Source organism: Bombus affinis, chromosome 17 (assembly GCF_024516045.1).
Source record: "Bombus affinis isolate iyBomAffi1 chromosome 17, iyBomAffi1.2, whole genome shotgun sequence".
Classification (NCBI taxonomy): Eukaryota; Metazoa; Arthropoda; class Insecta; order Hymenoptera; family Apidae; genus Bombus; species Bombus affinis.
The window spans coordinates 1,421,433-1,439,517 of NC_066360.1; the positions used below are offsets into that span (position 1 = coordinate 1,421,433).

General features: G+C 42.9%; 1 protein-coding gene across 1 annotated transcript; it reads right to left on the reverse strand.

Annotated features, from left to right (window-relative positions):
* Window positions 1-15,673: 15,673 nt before the first annotated feature.
* Window positions 15,674-17,827, reverse strand: LOC126926085 (uncharacterized). The gene has a single exon (XM_050742206.1). It carries the CDS (start codon window positions 17,090-17,092, stop codon window positions 16,052-16,054), a length of 1,041 nt encoding a protein of 346 aa, XP_050598163.1. The 5' UTR covers window positions 17,093-17,827; the 3' UTR covers window positions 15,674-16,051.
* Window positions 17,828-18,085: the final 258 nt, after the last annotated feature.

The following is an 18,085-nucleotide window of genomic DNA, read 5'->3' on the forward strand; positions in this document are numbered from 1 at the left end:
AGGAGACGGGTAAGCCTATGGACAACCTAGAACACCTAAATAACCTACAAAAAATAGAGGTAAGCCAACTTATAGAGAGATATAAAGATGTATTTGCTAAACACAAATTCAATGTGGAAACCAGGAAATCACAAGAAGCTTCTATTAAGCTAATCGAAAATAAATACATATCAAAGAAACCATACAGATGTAGCATTCCAGATCAGAGAGAAATAGAATTCGAGATTACGAAACTACTAGAACACAATCTCATAGAGGAATCAAGTTCACCATTTGCAGCACCAGTGACACTAGCCTTTAAAAAAGAGTCGAATCTTAGAGATAGACTATGTATTGATTTCAGAGAGATAAACAAAATTGTAGTTCCGGGACCACAACCGTTCCCAAGAATTGAAGATATCATAGTCAAAGCGGGAAATTGCCATTTCTTCTCAACGTTTGACATTAATTCGGCGTTCTGGTCAATTCCAATAAAAAAGGAGGACCGAGAGAAGACAGCCTTCATAACACAAAATGGACACTGGCAATGGAAATGTTTACCGTTCGGACTAAAAATCTCTCCTGCTATTTTCCAACGAGTGCTGGCAAATACCCTTAGAAGGAACGGATTAGCGGAATTTTGCATGAATTACATCGACGATATCCTAGTCTTCTCCGAGACGTTTGACCAACATATCAAACACGTAGAGCAATTGATGAAAACCATAAGAAAAGAAGGATTCAGACTAAAACTAGCCAAATGCAAGTTCGCAGAGAACTCAGTAAAATATCTAGGCCATATTATCGAGAAAGACGGCGTGAGACCAGGAAAAGATAACCTAAAGGCGATACGCGATTTCGAACGCCCAAGAAACAAGAAGAATGTGAGGCAACTACTCGGAAAGATAAATTTTTATTACAAATTCATAGAAGACGCGTGCAAGCTCCTGGAACCGCTACACAATTTACTAAGAAAAAACACAGAATTTATCTGGAATGATGATTGTGAAAAGGCATTTAAAAAGATTAAGGAATACCTCTGTTTAAGCCCGATCCTTTCAATATACGACCACAACAGAGAAGTATTCATCTATACGGATGCAAGTGGAGACGGCTTAGGGGCAGTTCTAAAGCAACCTCATGATAACGGGATGTTACACCCGGTTGCGTATTTTTCGAGAAAACTGAAACCAACTGAGACAAAGAAGAAAGCAATTCACCTTGAATGTGTTGCTATCAAAGAGGCGATTCAGTACCGGCAGCATTGGTTAATCGGTAGATACTTCACTGTCCTTTCAGACCATAAACCGTTGGAATCAATGAGAATGAAAGCAAGAACCGATGAAACTTTAGGAGACCTGATGCACTACTTGTCGCAGTACGACTTCAAGATCATCTACTCCCCAGGAAAACACAACATAGAGGCAGACGCACTATCCAAGAACCCCGTCTTAGAAAGAAGAGGTTTTGAAAGTAGCGAATATTATAAAAAAACAAGACATAATCCGAGATCAGAAAGAAAACAGAGAAGATATTAAAAATACGAAAGACCTTATAAAAATATCAGAGATTTTTTTTTAAATATTAAAGGACGCCAACGTATATTCGTCTCACAAGAGTTTGGCGAGCATATCATAAAGACGGTGCATGATTTCTTTGGCCATGTTGGAAGGAATCACATATTGAAAAAAGTCCGACCCTTTTATTATTTCAAAAATATGGACCGAATTGTCGACAAATTCTGCAAACAATGCGAAATTTGCATTAAGAATAAAAGCAGAACGAGAAGACCGATCGGGCTTATGTCGAGACTAGGACCAGCGAGGAAACCGTTTGAAATAATGTCATTCGATATGGTCGGAGGTTTTTCCAACAACAACTCACCAAAGAAGTATATGCACATACTCATAGATCACTTTTCAAGGGCTGTTTTTATGTCCACATCGAAAACACAACGCGCGGAAGATATCATTTCATAATAAAAAACCTCGATTTTCAGACTTCAGAATCGATCCCTGAATTATCCCATTATTGAACCTTATAAACATATAATCAGCTTATTAAAGGTCTCTCGCGGCAGCAACTCGGCCCCACGATACGGTTAACTTCGAACCGTTCCGTTTGCGAAGGGTTAAAAAACTTGAAAATCAACTTCGAAATCAAAGAAGTGGTCGAAACAGTGCGGGCGAATCAACTTGTAGGATTAAATTTTTTAATCTAAGAAATTCGCTATTGGTCGATCCGAACAAGAAAGATGGAACCAGTCCATATTCATGGTTCAACTGTTGGCGGTCAACGACATTAATAAACTAAAAGAAATAAAGATTTACTACATACGTGTATTAGCTGCGAGAAAATTATAAAGATGAGCCGTATTTGATGCAAACGATTGAGGTGGTAGGACGTGTAGGGTGCCAAAGAAATACTCGGTATTTTATTTAACACTGCGTTTTCACTACTCGACTAGCAGCCTCTTTACAACTCTGAACTCGCGACTCGTGCGGACGATTATTTATTCAAAACTCTTCACTTACGACTCTTGCTTACGACTTATCGCGACCTTGCTTATGTTTCGATCTCAGTCCTTCAGCGATGGTATACTATGTACCGATGAAACCGTTGGAAAGACAGTTGTTCTTTACGGCCTAGTGCCGCTATACGATGCTAGAGAGAAGAACAGAGAAGAACAAAATTGCATTTAATCGTAGCCTGAATTACATATATTTTAAATGTAACAAGTCACACAATCCAGGTAATTGTTCTTGCACTAACATAATCACACCGACAGTAAGGAGAACGGTACGCATACTGCATAAATTGAAAAGCTTTCAGACACCCGAGACTGGGGTGAATGAAATAAAACAAAAAATCGAATAAAAGAAACTCGCATTAAAACTAGGAAAAGAAAGTAAACAAAAATCTGCCAATAATTTTATAAAAGCAGACGTACCGTTCTCATTGTGTAATAACCGAGACACAGCTATCAATGACTCAAAATCAATATATTCTCACAAGTGACTCGAATAGTCGAACACATCGAATGCAACTCGATCAAAATTAATATAATCGCGGAAGCACTCGACAATGAACTCTGGCGACGGGAAACAATATACGAGGAATGAGCAAAGTACTGAAAAATATCCTATAACAAATTAATCATAATAGAAATAAATATAAGCTCCCTAATCAAAAACGAAGCTACGCTAGAGAAATGTCTAGAGAAACAAAACCCAGATGTGCTTCTTCTTTGGAAACTAAATTAAACGCAAGACGTATAATTAACTTCAAGAACTACACATTCATAAGGAACAATATATCGAATGCTAAACAAACTGGCGAAACTGGAATTCTAATACAGAATGATACTAAACACAAAGCCGTACAATCAAATGACGCTGAAAAGACGACGTTCGAAATCAGCGTCTTACAGATAAAGATACAAAACGTCAATAAATAATCTATACATAATAACAGTATACAGCTTTTAAATAGCACCGAAGAACTTTCCCCATCAACTGACAGTGAAGTTGCTCCAAAGACCACGACAGACAACATAGACACCCTAAAAGTACCAAACTAAAATTCAGAGATAGTCAAAGCCAATATACATCTTGACGTCATATAAATCGGCAATTAAGTAAATATACTATAAATTAAATATACTTGGAGCACACTTTAAAACAATCCGAAAATAGTACGAAATAGCAACATGAAAAAACAACTAGCAAATATGAACAAACCAATGAACAAAATAAAGCAACAAATAGACAAAGACAAACGTAACAACAAAAATATATGCCCATTCAGCAACATAAACATAGCTGCTAACCGAGACACAGATTTAATCCCATAGAACCTTTTCACGAATTACAATGAGCTAAAGTCAACCTTTAAAAAATTGAACAATAAAAAATCATCAAGTCTTAACAATATCCCTACTAGTCTTAAAAAGTCTACCACCTTTATAATCTACGACTACCAACCAACCAAGTAGTAGCATTAAAAAGAAAAGGCAGCAGTAATCCTATCAGCCACCTCTTGTCCAATATTAGTAAAATATTCAAATCTACACATTCAACTTGATTTTAGATTCAAACATTCAGCAATACACGCAATTTCAAAATTCACACCAAATATCTGTTGGACAAGAAAGGCGATGGCGTCCGAGTGGTGTTCATAGATTTAAAGGTGACATTCAACACATCCTCGCTGCATGGACCTTTCTTTAATCTCACAGAAAGAAATTTCCGCACCACATAATAAAAATAATTTAGAACATGTTACGTAACAAACAATTTTACGTAACAGCCAGAACAGTTCAACCAAACTGTCTAAAATCAAAGACGACCTATAACGAGAAGTCGTGAACTCCCCCATTTTATTAATTTATACATAAGCGATATGCGGTCCAAATAGCGATAAAAATAAAGAAGCAATAGCATTCGCGAATGACCTACTAATATACGCGAGAGACAATAAAGCATTAAAATCCGAAAGCCATCTACAACAAATATTCAACAAACTACACGGCTACTTATGGACAGTGAAAATTAATAGAAACAAGTGAAAGACAATTTTATTCTGACCGTACATCTCCAAAATATTAGGGACAAAATACGATGTATGCAGCTATATCAAGAAATTTAGCTTATACGACAGCAACAATAACAACCAGCCAATGTTTCCTGCAATGGAAACACGAGTTGAAGCCTAGATTAAAAAACGCGATTTCAAACTACTTACCCAGGCTGTTGTGTTAGAATCATCTCATTATTAGTGCAACAATTGCAGAGCAATCACTGAGTAGACATAAATGAAATTGATAAATAACGAATTCTTTGGAATAGTTAACAATGAACAAATTGGAGACATTTTGCAAATGGAACCAGTTAATGGACTACCCTTGCAAGATGCAAAAAGTTTCATCTCGATAACTTGATCCAATCCAGAATAACTTGAGGTGATTAGGTAGTGATTAGTTTTTACAAACACCAGAGTATACCTAACTACGTAGTTTATTAGAATATACCCAATGCGTACACTAGTCGTACAATACACTTGTTGTCTCGATTCGCGGTCACTAATAGATCAGCGCAAAGAAGTATCGCTTAACTGCTACTGCTCGTGTCTCTCGATAACTAAGAATGCCTCGCTACCCTGTTCGCTATATTTATATGCGTCGGAGTTGACGAAAGGCGTTGGGATTTGAATTTCGAAGATGTTCTCGAAACATCCCAACGGACGCTGAGCTCTCGACCTTGTTTACAATTGTTGGCTTTTCGGGTAGCTGACTGGAGGGCCTATGATCACGGCAAAAACGACGGATTTGGATTAACGATCGGTAACCGCCTAAGGTTGTCGGATCTATAATAAACTCGTCTTTCGGTAAACGGGATTTCTTGTGTAACGGATTCTCTGGGCGAAAACCGTTATGAATTTTACCGACGAGTACTGCTACAGTACCCTCCTGCCAGTGTTAACGTTACTTCTTTTTATGTCGGTTTACTTATGTTAGCGGGGGTGCCCTTGCTAACCGCTTAATTCAAACCCGCTTGAAAGCGGTCAGGAAAACGAACTCTCCTGCCCGAACGCGTGGTGTAATGGGTTCTTGCGTCTCCGTCGCTTTGTTGCGCTTGCTCGCTGCTTTGCGGTCGGAAGATTTTCCTAGGTAAAAACACGTCGTGGGTTTCTGCGCTCCTTTCCAGGTGCTCAATATCTTCCGACACGATGAAGGCGGGTTTTAGACGATCTACGGAGACTTTCACGCTTTTGTCCTTCACCCGTATGGTAAAGGTTTTCTCCCCACGCTGTATAACCTGATAGGGGCCATCGTACGGTGGTTGCAGTGGGCCTCCGATTGCATCGTGACGTACGAAAACGTACGGCGACGTTTCTAAATCGCGGAACATGAACGTTTTCTTTTCGCCGTGTCGTGAAGTCGACAGAGGTCTAATCTCGCTCATTCGCTCTCGCAGACGGTTTGCGAATTCCGCGTTGGCCAGTTGTTTTGCTGGTACAAAAAATTCTGCTGGCAATCGTATGCCCGTACCGTAAATCATTTCGGCTGCCGTTGCGCTCAGGTCTTCCTTGATAGCGGTTCTAATGACTAGAAGAACTATGGGAAGGCTTTCGACCCAGTTAAAGATTTTTTAAGGCAGATCGGCTAGCGAGAAAATTAATTTTGACCTCAGTAGAAAGGAAACCGTTGGATCTTCTTTTATGTTGCACAACAGCACATGAAATGTGGAAAAAGTTGAATACAGTATATGACATGAAGTCGGATGAGAATCTAAGTATGGTCCAGAAGCAGTTCTTCAATTTTAAATGGGAAGAATCTGAAAATGTATCTTACAACTGATCAAAGTTGGAATTGATAGCGGCGAAGATGAAAGCTCTTGGGTGTGAAATTGGCGAGAAAATGCTGATAACACGCATTTTATCGGTGTTACCGAACAAATTTGACCATTTTCACAGTGCGTGGGATTCGGTGGAAAAAGAAAAGAAGACCTTAGACAGGCTTAGTACCAGGTTGATGGCGGAAGAAATCAGATTGAAGAAAGACGACCAGGAAACATCGGTGGCGCTGGTAACAAAAGGTAACAATTATAAAAGGGAACGGCAGAAGCAGTCAAGCAAACGTGAATACGAGAAACAAAGACCAAGCTGTTTCAACTGTGGAAAAGTTGGCCATCTAAAGAAGGATTGCTTTAGATGTTTTACATGCAAAAGGAAAGGCCACACCAGCGAAAATTGCTTCAAAAATAAGAAAGGAAACAACAGCAGAGACAACCAGGAACCCAGAAATGAAAATCGAGATCACAGCGGAATTGGTCTATTAGGAAACACCTCAACGATACAAGTGGCAAACCATGATGCTTGGATAATCGACTCAGGAGCTACGAATCACATGACAGGACAACAAGAATGGTTCAGCGTCTTCGAAAAATTCGATAACACGGTAAAGATAGAAATCGGCGATGGTACGTTCATGGATGCGTACGGCAAAGGAAAAATCAAGGTAGAGACTTTTGTGGACGGCAAATGGGTAGCATGTACAATGAACGATGTATTGTATGTACCAGGTATGAAAAGAAATCTATTTTCCATTAGATCCGTTGCAAGAAGAGGCATAGATTTCTGTATCTTAAGGAAAGGGATAAACTGTATGTTTTTACAGAATTAGAAAATAATAGCAAGGGGTTCTGTTATCGGAAATTTATATAAGGTCGATATGCGAGTTATCATACCGTCAGTTTGTAATCTTAGCAATAGAGCGGAGTCAAACGCGGACACACTGCAGTTATGGCACGAACGGCTATGTCATCAAAACATCAGACACGTTAAGGAATTTTTAAAGAATTCGAATATAAAAGTTGTAGAGGATAGTAACTTTTTCTGTGAAGGTTGCGCGTACGGGAAACACCATAGATCGAGTTTTCACGAGAAAACCAAGCGTGCGACTAAACCTCGCGAAATTATTTATACGGATGTATGTGGACCTATGGAAGTCGAGTCATTAGGCAAGAAATTGTATTTTCTTGCGTTTAAAGATGATTTTTCCAAATTCACAAAGATTTACTTCTTACGACATAAGTCAGAAGTAATCGAAAAGTTAAAAACGTTTTGCCTAGAAGTCGAAAACCAATTCAATGATAAGATCAAAGAAATTCATAGTGATGGAGGGAAAGAATTAAAAAATAAAGAAGTTAAAGAATTTTAAGAAGTCAGGGAATTAAGCATACGATTAAGGTTTCATACACTCCTGAACAGAATGGCGTCGCAGAAAGAGAAAATAGAACAATAGTAGAAGCAGGACGGTCGATGTTATATTCGAAATCTAATCTACCGCTGTTTTTATGGGCCGAAGCCATGAACACTGCAGTGCATGTCATAAATAAGACCGGGCCGACAAGACAAGACAAGAAAACACCATATGAACTGTGGTACGGGAAATCGCCAGATGTAGAAAAGTTTAGAGTTTTCGGTACTGAATGCTTTGCACACATACCTGCGGAAAAGAGAAGGAAATTGGACAGAAAGGCTAACAAAGGATATTTGGTAGGCTATCTAGATGACGGACGAGGGTATCGAGTGTACGTGCCGACCGTAAGAAATGTAATATTAAGCCGTGACATAATATTCAAGCCCGAACGAGAAACTGAAAAATTCGTTAATTTAAGTTTACCGAAAATTGTCGAGCGCGAAGGTGTGCGTGCACAGAGCGATAGAGTATGTACGTATGAAAGTGCAGAGAGTGAAACTGAAAAACAACCTTTTATAACTAGCGAGAATGTGAGACAAGTGAGAGATAGAGATAAGATCAAGCGAACCGATTTTTATGGTAACCCAGTAACGTACGTAGCGAAAAAATTACCAGTGTATTTTAACGAAGCGATGAGATCCGAAAAGAAAGAAATTATGTGGCTAAAGAAAATATTTCTCGAATGCAAAATAGAGATATTTAAGTATACGCTATGTGTAGATAATACTAGTGCCGTAAAATTAATTAAAAATCCTGAATTCCATCAAAGAAGTAAGCATATTGATGTAAGATACCACTTTTTGCGAGATTTATACAATAGAGGCGAAATTGATGTAACATATGTAACAAGTGAAGAGCAACTGGCAGATATATGTACAAAAGCGTTGCCAAAACTAAGATTTGAATATTTAAGACAAAAGTTAGGTTTGAAAAATAAAAAAGATGTTAAGAGGTAATTGTTTATAGAGATGTAGAGTTTTTAGGGAGGGTGTCGAAGTGACTATCACTTCTAAAAAAAAAAAAAAAAAAAATTCTACATGATCTGTTTAGTCCTCTAGTTTTTTTTAGTAATAAATTAATTTGAATGGAAAAGAGAAAGGCAGCTGGCAAATGTATTTGTGAAGACATTGACAAAATCAAGGTTCAGATATTTACAAGAGTTAGAAAAATATTAAGATATAATTGTTTGTAGGGATGTATAGTTTTAGGGAGGGTGTTGAAGTGGTGACCACTTCAACAGTTATTTTTGCTGGGACGCCAAAACTCGCTATCCATGTGGAAAGAAGAGCCGAGGCAACGGTCGTTGCTTCCATATCTGGTATTGGAATCGCTTCGGGCCAACGTGAAAAACGGTCGATACATGTTAGACAATATCGGAAGCCTTGTGAGTATTGCATGACGATAATGTCTAAATGTATATGCTCGAATCGTCCTGCGAGCACTCCGAATGTTCCGGTCGGCGTTGATACGTGTCTCGTTATTTTACATTGTTGACACGGGATGCATTGCCGTGTCCATGTTTGGCAATCTTTGTTTAGCGCCGGCCAAACAAAACGCGATTTTACGAGTTTTTGGGTCGCGCGTATCCCAGGAGGGGAAAGTCCGTGGAGCGAATTAAATACGCTACGCCGCAAGGATCCCGGTAAATATGGACGTACGATGTCGCCCGATACGTCGCAATATATTTCTACGTCGTAATCCGGAAAACGAATTTTCTTAAGCTGCAACGCGGATGTATCGGAGTTAATGATGTCGCGGAGTTCCTCATCGTTTTCTTGCGCAGCGGCGAGAGTTTTGTGATCCACGGATTTTCCTATGGCTTCGATGCGAGATAGGACATCGGCTACGTTGTTATTCAGCCCTTTTATATACCTTATATCGGTCGTGAACTGACCGATATAATCTAGCTGCCGGAATTGTTGCGGCGAACACTTGTCGGGATTTTGACTGAACGCATAAGTGAGGGTCTGTGAAAATAATAAAATTCCTCCCCTCTACGGCGTGTCTAATTCGCTTGACCGCGGTATACATAGCGAGCAATTCGCGATCATACGCGCTATATTTTCGCTGCGCGGAATTTAAGGGTTTAGTTAAGAAACCCAACGGTTGCTAAGTGTCATTCGCGCGTTGCTGCAACACCGCTCCTATTGCAAAGTCGGATGCGTCTACAGCGAGGCTGATGGGCGCGCCAGGTATAGGATGCGCTAACATCGTAGCGTTAGCTAGGGCGCGTTTTGACTCGCTGAAGCTCGTTTTGGCTTCCTCCGACCAGGTAATGGACATGTTGCCCTTTTTCGCCAATTGTAGCAAATCGTAGAGGGGTTGTAAAATTTTAGCTGCCCCCGGTATGAAACGCCGGCAAAAGTTAATCATACCTCGGTATCTGCGTAGTGCCTTGATGTTCGCGGGGAGCGATGCTTCATTTATGGCTTTAACTCGATCGGCGAGCGGTTTTATTCCCTGTGCGTTTACCGTATGGCCTAGGAAGGCTATTTCGTCAACGCCGAACTCGCACTTTGCGAGGTTGATTACTACGTCGTACTGGTTTAGACGTTCGAACAAAATCCGCAAGTGCTCGCGGTGCTGTTCCTCGGTTTCCGAAGCTACCAAGAAGTCATCTACGTACGCGTAAACGAATTCTAAGCCTCGCGTGATTTCGTCGACAAATCGTTGACACGTTTGCGCGGCGTTTCGAAGCCCAAACATCATGTTGGTTGCCTCGAAAAGGCCGAATGGTGTCGAAATCGCGGTTTTTTAACGTCCTCAGGCGCGATTGGGATTTGATGGTAGGCGCGCACTAACTCAATTTTAGAGAATATTCGCCTACCGTGTAAATGCTGCGCGAAGTCTTGTATGTGCGGTGGAGAGTACCTGTCGGGTACAGTGCGAGCGTTCAGCGCCCTGTAGTCACCGCAAGGTCGCAGACTTCCATTCTTGGGGACTTGACTTCTTTGGGACGACGTGCAGTGGAGATGCCCAGGAACTCTTCGATGGGCGCATGACTCCTTGCTCGATCAGTGTTGCAAATTCCGCCTTGATTTGCTTGAGACGGTCCGGTGCGAGCCGGCGGGGTTTGCAATATACGGGCGGGCCGGGTGTGGTTTCAATGTGGTGCTCCACGCCGTGCCGGATTTTCTCTCACCCAAAGGCCGGTGGGCGCGTTAGATCTGGAAATTTCACCAACAATTGATGGTAGACCGATTCCCCATTTACGGTCTTAATCATACGCTGTTCGCAGTTGGCGGCGTATCCCTTGGTCGATAGCTGGGTTGTTGTGTCGAGAAGTCGTCTTTTTCTTGGATCCACAGGCAACCCGTAATGACTTAGGAAGTCTAGGCCGATGATGGGGGTTTGCACATCGGCGACCGTGAAGTGCCATTTGAAGGCACGTCTAAGGGACAGGTTCAGCTCCATCGCTAAAGTGCCGTACGTTGCGATGCGCGTCCCATTGGCAGCGAATAGTTCGTACGCTGTTTCTTTACGTCCCTAGATAGCCTGCTTCGGGGATAAACGCTGATATCGGCACCGGTGTCAACTAAGAACGAAGTTTTCGTTCTCTGGTCCAAAATAAAGATGCGGCGAGATCCCAAGCCGTTGTCGTCTGCCGCTTTTACGGACGGTTGGGGTCGTTTCCCGACTTCCACTTACAAGGGATGGTACATTTCATGGCGCGATCGCCGAATCTCGCATGATAGAAGCAAATTCCGTCCTGGCGCGGGTTGTCTCGCGAACGCGAACGGTGGCGGGGTCGAGTGAGAGAATTCGAGCGTCTTCGTGGTTGACGATATCCGCCGATTTTCATAGCCTTAATTTCTTCTCGCAGTCTGCTGACCTCGGCGGCCAGTGCGTCGCTTTTGTCTTCGTGTGGTGCCGGTGGCTCGGCGATTGTGACCACCTTGTGAGCGCGCAGCCCGTTACGGTTATACGCCTCGTCGATTTTATCCGCGGTCCTGGTCAGTTTCTCGATGCTCGTATCGTCCACTGCACCCAGGACTTCCCTGATACGGTCTGGGAGGCGATTCCTAGACAAGTTGATGATGAATTCATCGGACGCGAGAGGGCTGGCTAATTTCTTTAAATCATCATAAAATTGCGAGGGCTTTCTGTCGCCCATCTCTTCCCGTTCGACTAACCTTTCGACTTTGGCGCTGTCCGATTCGGTCAGGGCGCGGATCGGCTCGCTCTTCAATTTGTCGTACTGGCCTGTGGCGGGGAGGTTGGTCACTGTGTCCTCTATCTTCGCGAGGTAATGTGGGTCGAGGAATCCCATGAGGGCTAAGGGTTTCTCATCGTCGTAGCTGATGCCGGCTACGCCGAAATATTTCTCCAAAATAGAAAACCAGATCCCGGTCTTCGTAGGCATAAAGGGCGGCACGCGGAACGATGCGCCGGCTGGAGTTGGTTTGCTCTCCTTTTCCATCCGTGTGAGTTGCGGACTATAATATTCACACTGTGACTAGCCTATCACTGTCACCTCTTACACTAAAAATCACGTCGGGGTCACCAGTTGAGGTGATTAGGTAGTGATTAGTTTTTACAAACACCAGAGTATACCTGACTACGTAATTTATTAGAATATACCCAATGCGTACACTAGTCGTGCAATACACTTGTTGTCTCGATTCGCGGTCACTAATAGATCGGCGCAAAGAAGTATCGCTTAACTGCTACTGCTCGTGTCTCTCGATAACTAAGAATGCCTCGCTACCCTGTTCGCTATATTTATATGCGTCGGAGTTGACGAAAGGCGTTGGGATTTGAATTTCGAAGATGTTCTCGAAACATCCCAACGGACGCTGAGCTCTCGACCTTGTTTACAATTGTTGGCTTTTCGGGTAGCTGACTGGAGGGCCTATGATCACGGCAAAAACGACGGATTTGGATTAACGATCGGTAACCGCCTAAGGTTGTCGGATCTATAATAAACTCGTCTTTCGGTAAACACGATTTCTTGTGTAGCGGATTCTCTGGGCGAAAACCGTTATGAATTTTACCGACGAGTACCGCTACAAACTCATGAATTTTGTGTACATAAAAATTGAATTTTTGCCAAAAAAAAGAAGATAGTATACAAAAAACAAATGAAAAATATTTTGTAACTGAACCAACGGGAAGTTATGTCTTACAAGGAGCAAAGAGTGTCATCCCGATTGATCAAGCCGTTTCTGAAAAATCGCTAAACATAACTGTAGTATCGGAAAGGATAGGATTAGGATAATTTAGATTTGTAAAATTCTCCTAATACTATTTATTTAAGATAAATAAATATAACAGATATTAATTGGACAGAGAACGATAAATGTTCAACTTGAACTAAACGCAAAAATCTTTTTGAACGTTTGTTTATTGCGGGTTTCAAGCTCCTCGATCCGTCTCCTTGCTATTTCATGCAATTGATCCCGCTCTTTGTGGAACATTGCGGCCCATTCATCTTCAACCAGCTGCCTCATCTGCGGATCATCCCGCATTATTATTTGCGTGCCGAACAACAACTGGAACGGAGTAACGCTAGTGCTTCTGCTGGGAGTTGCGTTGAGGTATTTTTGAGTTTTCTCCAGGTGCTTGAACCACTCGCCTGGTGTTGGTGCAGATAGTTTCGTCAACAACAGGATAAGTGTCCGATTCACTCTTTCTACCTGACCGTTGGCCTGCGGAATTCCAGTAGTAGTTCGTACATGCTCTGTGCCTTCCTTATTACAATAGTCCTCGAAAACGCCAGCTTTAAACGCCGTCCCACGGTCAGAGATCCTTCGCGGATTCCCAAAGCACACAGACTGTTTTTCTAAGCGACTGATAACTTCTGCAGAACCCGTTGATTTGGTAGGGTACAGCCAGACGAACTTGGTGAAAGCATCGATCACTACGAAGATATGCCAGTAGCTTTTCTTTGTAGCGGGTAACGGTCGAATATGGTCGACGTGATAGGTGTCGAAGGGCAACTCTCCCTTGTCGATGGTATTCAGCAACCCTTCCTTCTTCCCTTGCTTTCTCTCCGCAAGGATACAGTCAATGCAACTCTGCACCACCCTTTCCACTTTCTCCCGCATTCCCTGGAACCAGTAGTCTCTTTTTACCAACGCCTCTGTTTTGGTGACGCCGAAATGGCCACGTTCGTGAGCCCGTCGGACCACTTGGGTTTGCATCGACTTCGGCACGACCAATAGCGGTGTGTCTTCTATTTCTCGATAAAAAAGTTCGTTTTTTAAGATGTACCCGTCGGCCTCGTGCTGTTTGATGTTGTCTCGGATCCGTCGCAGGTCATGCTCTTGCAACTGCGCTTCTCTCAAACGTACGACTATCCCTCGTTCGTCATCGTCTATTAGCATGCCCTCGGGTAGGGGATTTCGACTCAACGCATCGACATGCATCATACTGGTCCCGGGCCTATGCTCCACCTTATAATCGAACTCCTCTAGGAGGATCGCCCACCTCGCGACACGCACGCACAAGTCCTTCTTCTGCATTGTTAATGCGAACGCCCGACAATCTGTAACGATTTTGAATGGGATGCCGAGCAAGTAGACACGGAATTTCTTCAGCGCCTTCGCGATGGCCAAGACTTCAAGCTCGTAACTGGTGTACTTCTCTTCAGCTGGTGAAGTCTTTCCGCCCGAGTAATACACGGGGTGAAAAACGTTGTCCTCGCTGTCGCGTTGCAGTAAGATCGCTCCGTATGCCACGCTGCACGCATCCGTATGCAGCTGAGTTTCCGCTCCAGCACGATACAGCTTCAATACTGGCTTTATTCGCTTAACGCTGCTTTTAGGCTTTTGAACGCTTCTCGCTCGCGCCACACGAACCTGAACGGGACATTTTTCTTTAACAGATCTGTTAATGGTCTCGCGATGACATAATATCGGGGCACAAACTTCCTAAAATAGCCCGCTAAGCCCAGGAAACTTTGAACATCTCTAGCCCATCGGGGCTCCGGGAAATTAGCGATGGCCTTGGTTTTGCATTCAGCCGTTTGAATGTTACCGCCCTTGATGATGTGGCCCAAATATTCTATTTTCGTTTGTAGGAATCGACATTTACTCCAGTTTACGAGTAGTCCGTGTTCGCTAGCGACACGCAGCACTGTGCTTAGTTTTTCTATTCCACTCGAAAAGTCAGTCGACGGCACAATCAGATCGTCCATGTACGTCAGCACCACCCCTGTCGCGATCAACTCTTTAAAAACCGCGTTTATATATTTCTGAAAGACGGCTGGCGAATTACACAGTCCAAAAGGCATCTTAAGGAATTCATACTGGCCTGTGGGGACTACGAACGCCGTATGCTTCCTGCTACTTTCCCCAACAGGAACATGAAAAAATCCGTTCTTAAGATCCAACATACTAAATACCCTCGAGCCCTGTAACGAATCTAGTTGGTCTTCGATCAAGGGCAGTGGGTATCTATCTTTTACTATTTTTCGATTTAGTTGTCTATAATCGACGCAAATTCTAGTCGAGCCATCTTTCTTTTTGACCAAAACGATCGGACTGGCATAGTCGGAAAGTGATTGACGTATTATTCCGTCCTCCAGCCACATTTTGATCTGTTTGTCGACCTCGACCTTGTCTTGTGGAGATAGTCTTCGCGGCCTTTCGTAAACTGGAATATCGTCATGCAGTATTATATTCATTTTGATTCATACTTCGCTCGTTTTCTGTGACCTATAATTTCGGATTAAGCTCTCTACTGCCTGCTTATGGTGCACGTTTTCGACATGGGATAAATCTACCCCACGCGCTCCCGTCTCTATGTCTACTTTAAAAACTTCCGGAATCCCATCGGAGTTTTCGTCTTTTATTTTACGAATGGAGATGTCTCCCCCCTTCCTGTTCATCTCAACGGTATCCAGGAAGTCTGTGCCTATTATCAACGAACGGTGCATCATAGTGTTCGGAACTACATGCACCGTTATATGATTTAACTCATCATCTATAATAATATCTGTTGAAAATTTCCCGAGCGTAAAATTTTTCTCGAATCCGATACTGCGAAACTCAATAATTTCCCGAATTAATTTGGGCGCTCCAACTTTGGCACGTTGATCCGCCCGCATCAAGGTTAATTCGCTACCGGTATCTATCAACGCGCTCAGTTCGAAATTTCCAATTCTAACACTTTTACAATCCGCTCGCAGCGACTTCTGCGTATTGTAAACCTCTTTAGGGGACTTACCCAGATCGCTGCATCTCGATGCGATATGTCCGTACTCTCTACACTTGAAAGAATTAGGACCTCTCGATCTGTTCGGGCAACCTGCACTTACATGTTCTTTATCACCGCAGTTATTTATCACCTTTTATACTTCGCTACATTTTACGACAGCTTGTATCTCCCATCGTCCTTAGCTCTCACCGGTCTCATAGTTGACTCTGCTATACTGGATTTTTGTTCCTCATAGATGATGAGATTTTCTTTTAGCTCTTTTATCGATTTAGCCCCGTACAATATTGTTTTATTGAATTCTTTGTCTCTTATTCCATCTATGGTGTACCTCATCTTTACTGCTTCTTCCATATTCATTTGACTGGCTATACCAAGCATTCGGTACATGTACGCTGTACATCCTTCGTCATCTCTTTCTTTTTTTGTTTCCTGCAGTTTGCGGTGTATTAGCCAAGTGTTAAATTTTTTCGAAAACTTCCTTATCAGACCTTCCTTTAACTCACGCCAAGTTCTAGCATGGCACTCATAATTCACAAATATTTTTGCCGATCCTTTCATCAGCTTTTTTGCATAAATTACCTTTTGTTCTTTTGTCCACCTACACATGCTTGCAGTTTCTTCGAACGCCTCGAACCATTGATTAATATTTTCGTTATTTTCGCCTGTAAAAACTTCTAAGGCGTCTTGGACATCCTGAAAACTTACTGTTTTATACCTACGGAATTTGTCAGGTTTTTGATATATACCTCGCACATTCCTTTTGCTTTCTCTTTCGTCTTCTTCGTCGTCTTCAGTTTCGCTTTCGTCGTCGCTCTCTTCTTCCGACGACGTATTCTCTTCTTCCATCGCCGCCTGTAGTCTCACACGTAGTTCAGCTTTTCTTCCTCTCCTCTCTAGCCCCATACTAGCAAGGCATTCTCTTAATTCTTTTGTTCTAAGCTTCTCGAGATCTTCGTCTTCATCTCGATCACGCTTAGTTTTTAGTATTGCTCCTGAACCTTGCTTCTCCGTGGTCTTTTTACCGTTTGCTGGCTCTTTAGGACTTGGTTGTCCATATGCTCGATTTAGCCTGGCAACCAACACCGACCTTGCACCAGATATTGGTAGATTAAACTGTGCAAGCTTATTTCTTAATTCTTCCAGCGTTAGATTTTCCTCACTTGAAAACTGTTCCTCTTCACAATTTGCCATTTTCAACTCTTTTTTTTTCAGCACAACTAGTTCCGTTAAACGCGTCGTTCTCTGTCTGGTTTCAATCCCGGCTGAGCCCCCAAAATAGGAAAAGGATAGGATTAGGATAATTTAGATTTGCAAAATTCTCCTAATACTGTTTATTTAAGATAAATAAACAAGAGGCAAGATGATAGCGCCTCTACCCACTAAAAATTCCTCCTCTGTCTCTCTCCTCTATCGGTACATGAACGAACCCTAGAACCACCTCTCGACATTACTTCAGGGTTAGTCAGAGTACACTCTTACTGAGTGTACCTCTCATCTTATTATGATCTTCTTCTAGTTAATCCTCCCCTTCTTCTCTCCATGTTCCATGATCTTGTCTATCTGATTGAGCTATCATTATCTTTCGGCAAAGCCCTTGGAATCTAGCCCAGTTCTTCTCGCTACTGACAACCACGTCGATTACGTTATTGGTTGCCAGTATTTCGCCTACGTAAGACCCACATGTCAGAGCAAGTGCCTGGATGGCACGACAGCCAGTATGGCTTTCGTCGAGGTCGCTCGACGGTGGACGCGGTTAGGCGAGTGAGGTCCATGGCGGAAGACGTGGTTTCCCGAGGCGGGGTGGCGTTGGCAGTTTCCCTGGATGTCGCGAACGCCTCCAACGCCATCCCCTGGGACAGGATAGTGGAAGCCCTGGAATACCTGGAGGTGCCGCCGTATCTCGTTCGGACCATTCGAGCGTATTTAAGCGACAGGTGGGTCGCGTACACCGGCAGGAACGGAGAAGAGAGGAAGCCGGTCGAGCGTGGCGTTCCACAAGGCTCAGTACTGGGACCTATCCTGTGGATCACGGCCTACAACTCGGTCTTTCGATGCCCGATGCCCCCGGGGACGGGCATGCTATGTTACGCCGACAACACCTTGGTCTTAGCCGGGAGACGCCGCTGGTACGAGACCATGAACATCACCGAAACAGCCGTGGCATGCGCGGTGCGCGCCATCCAG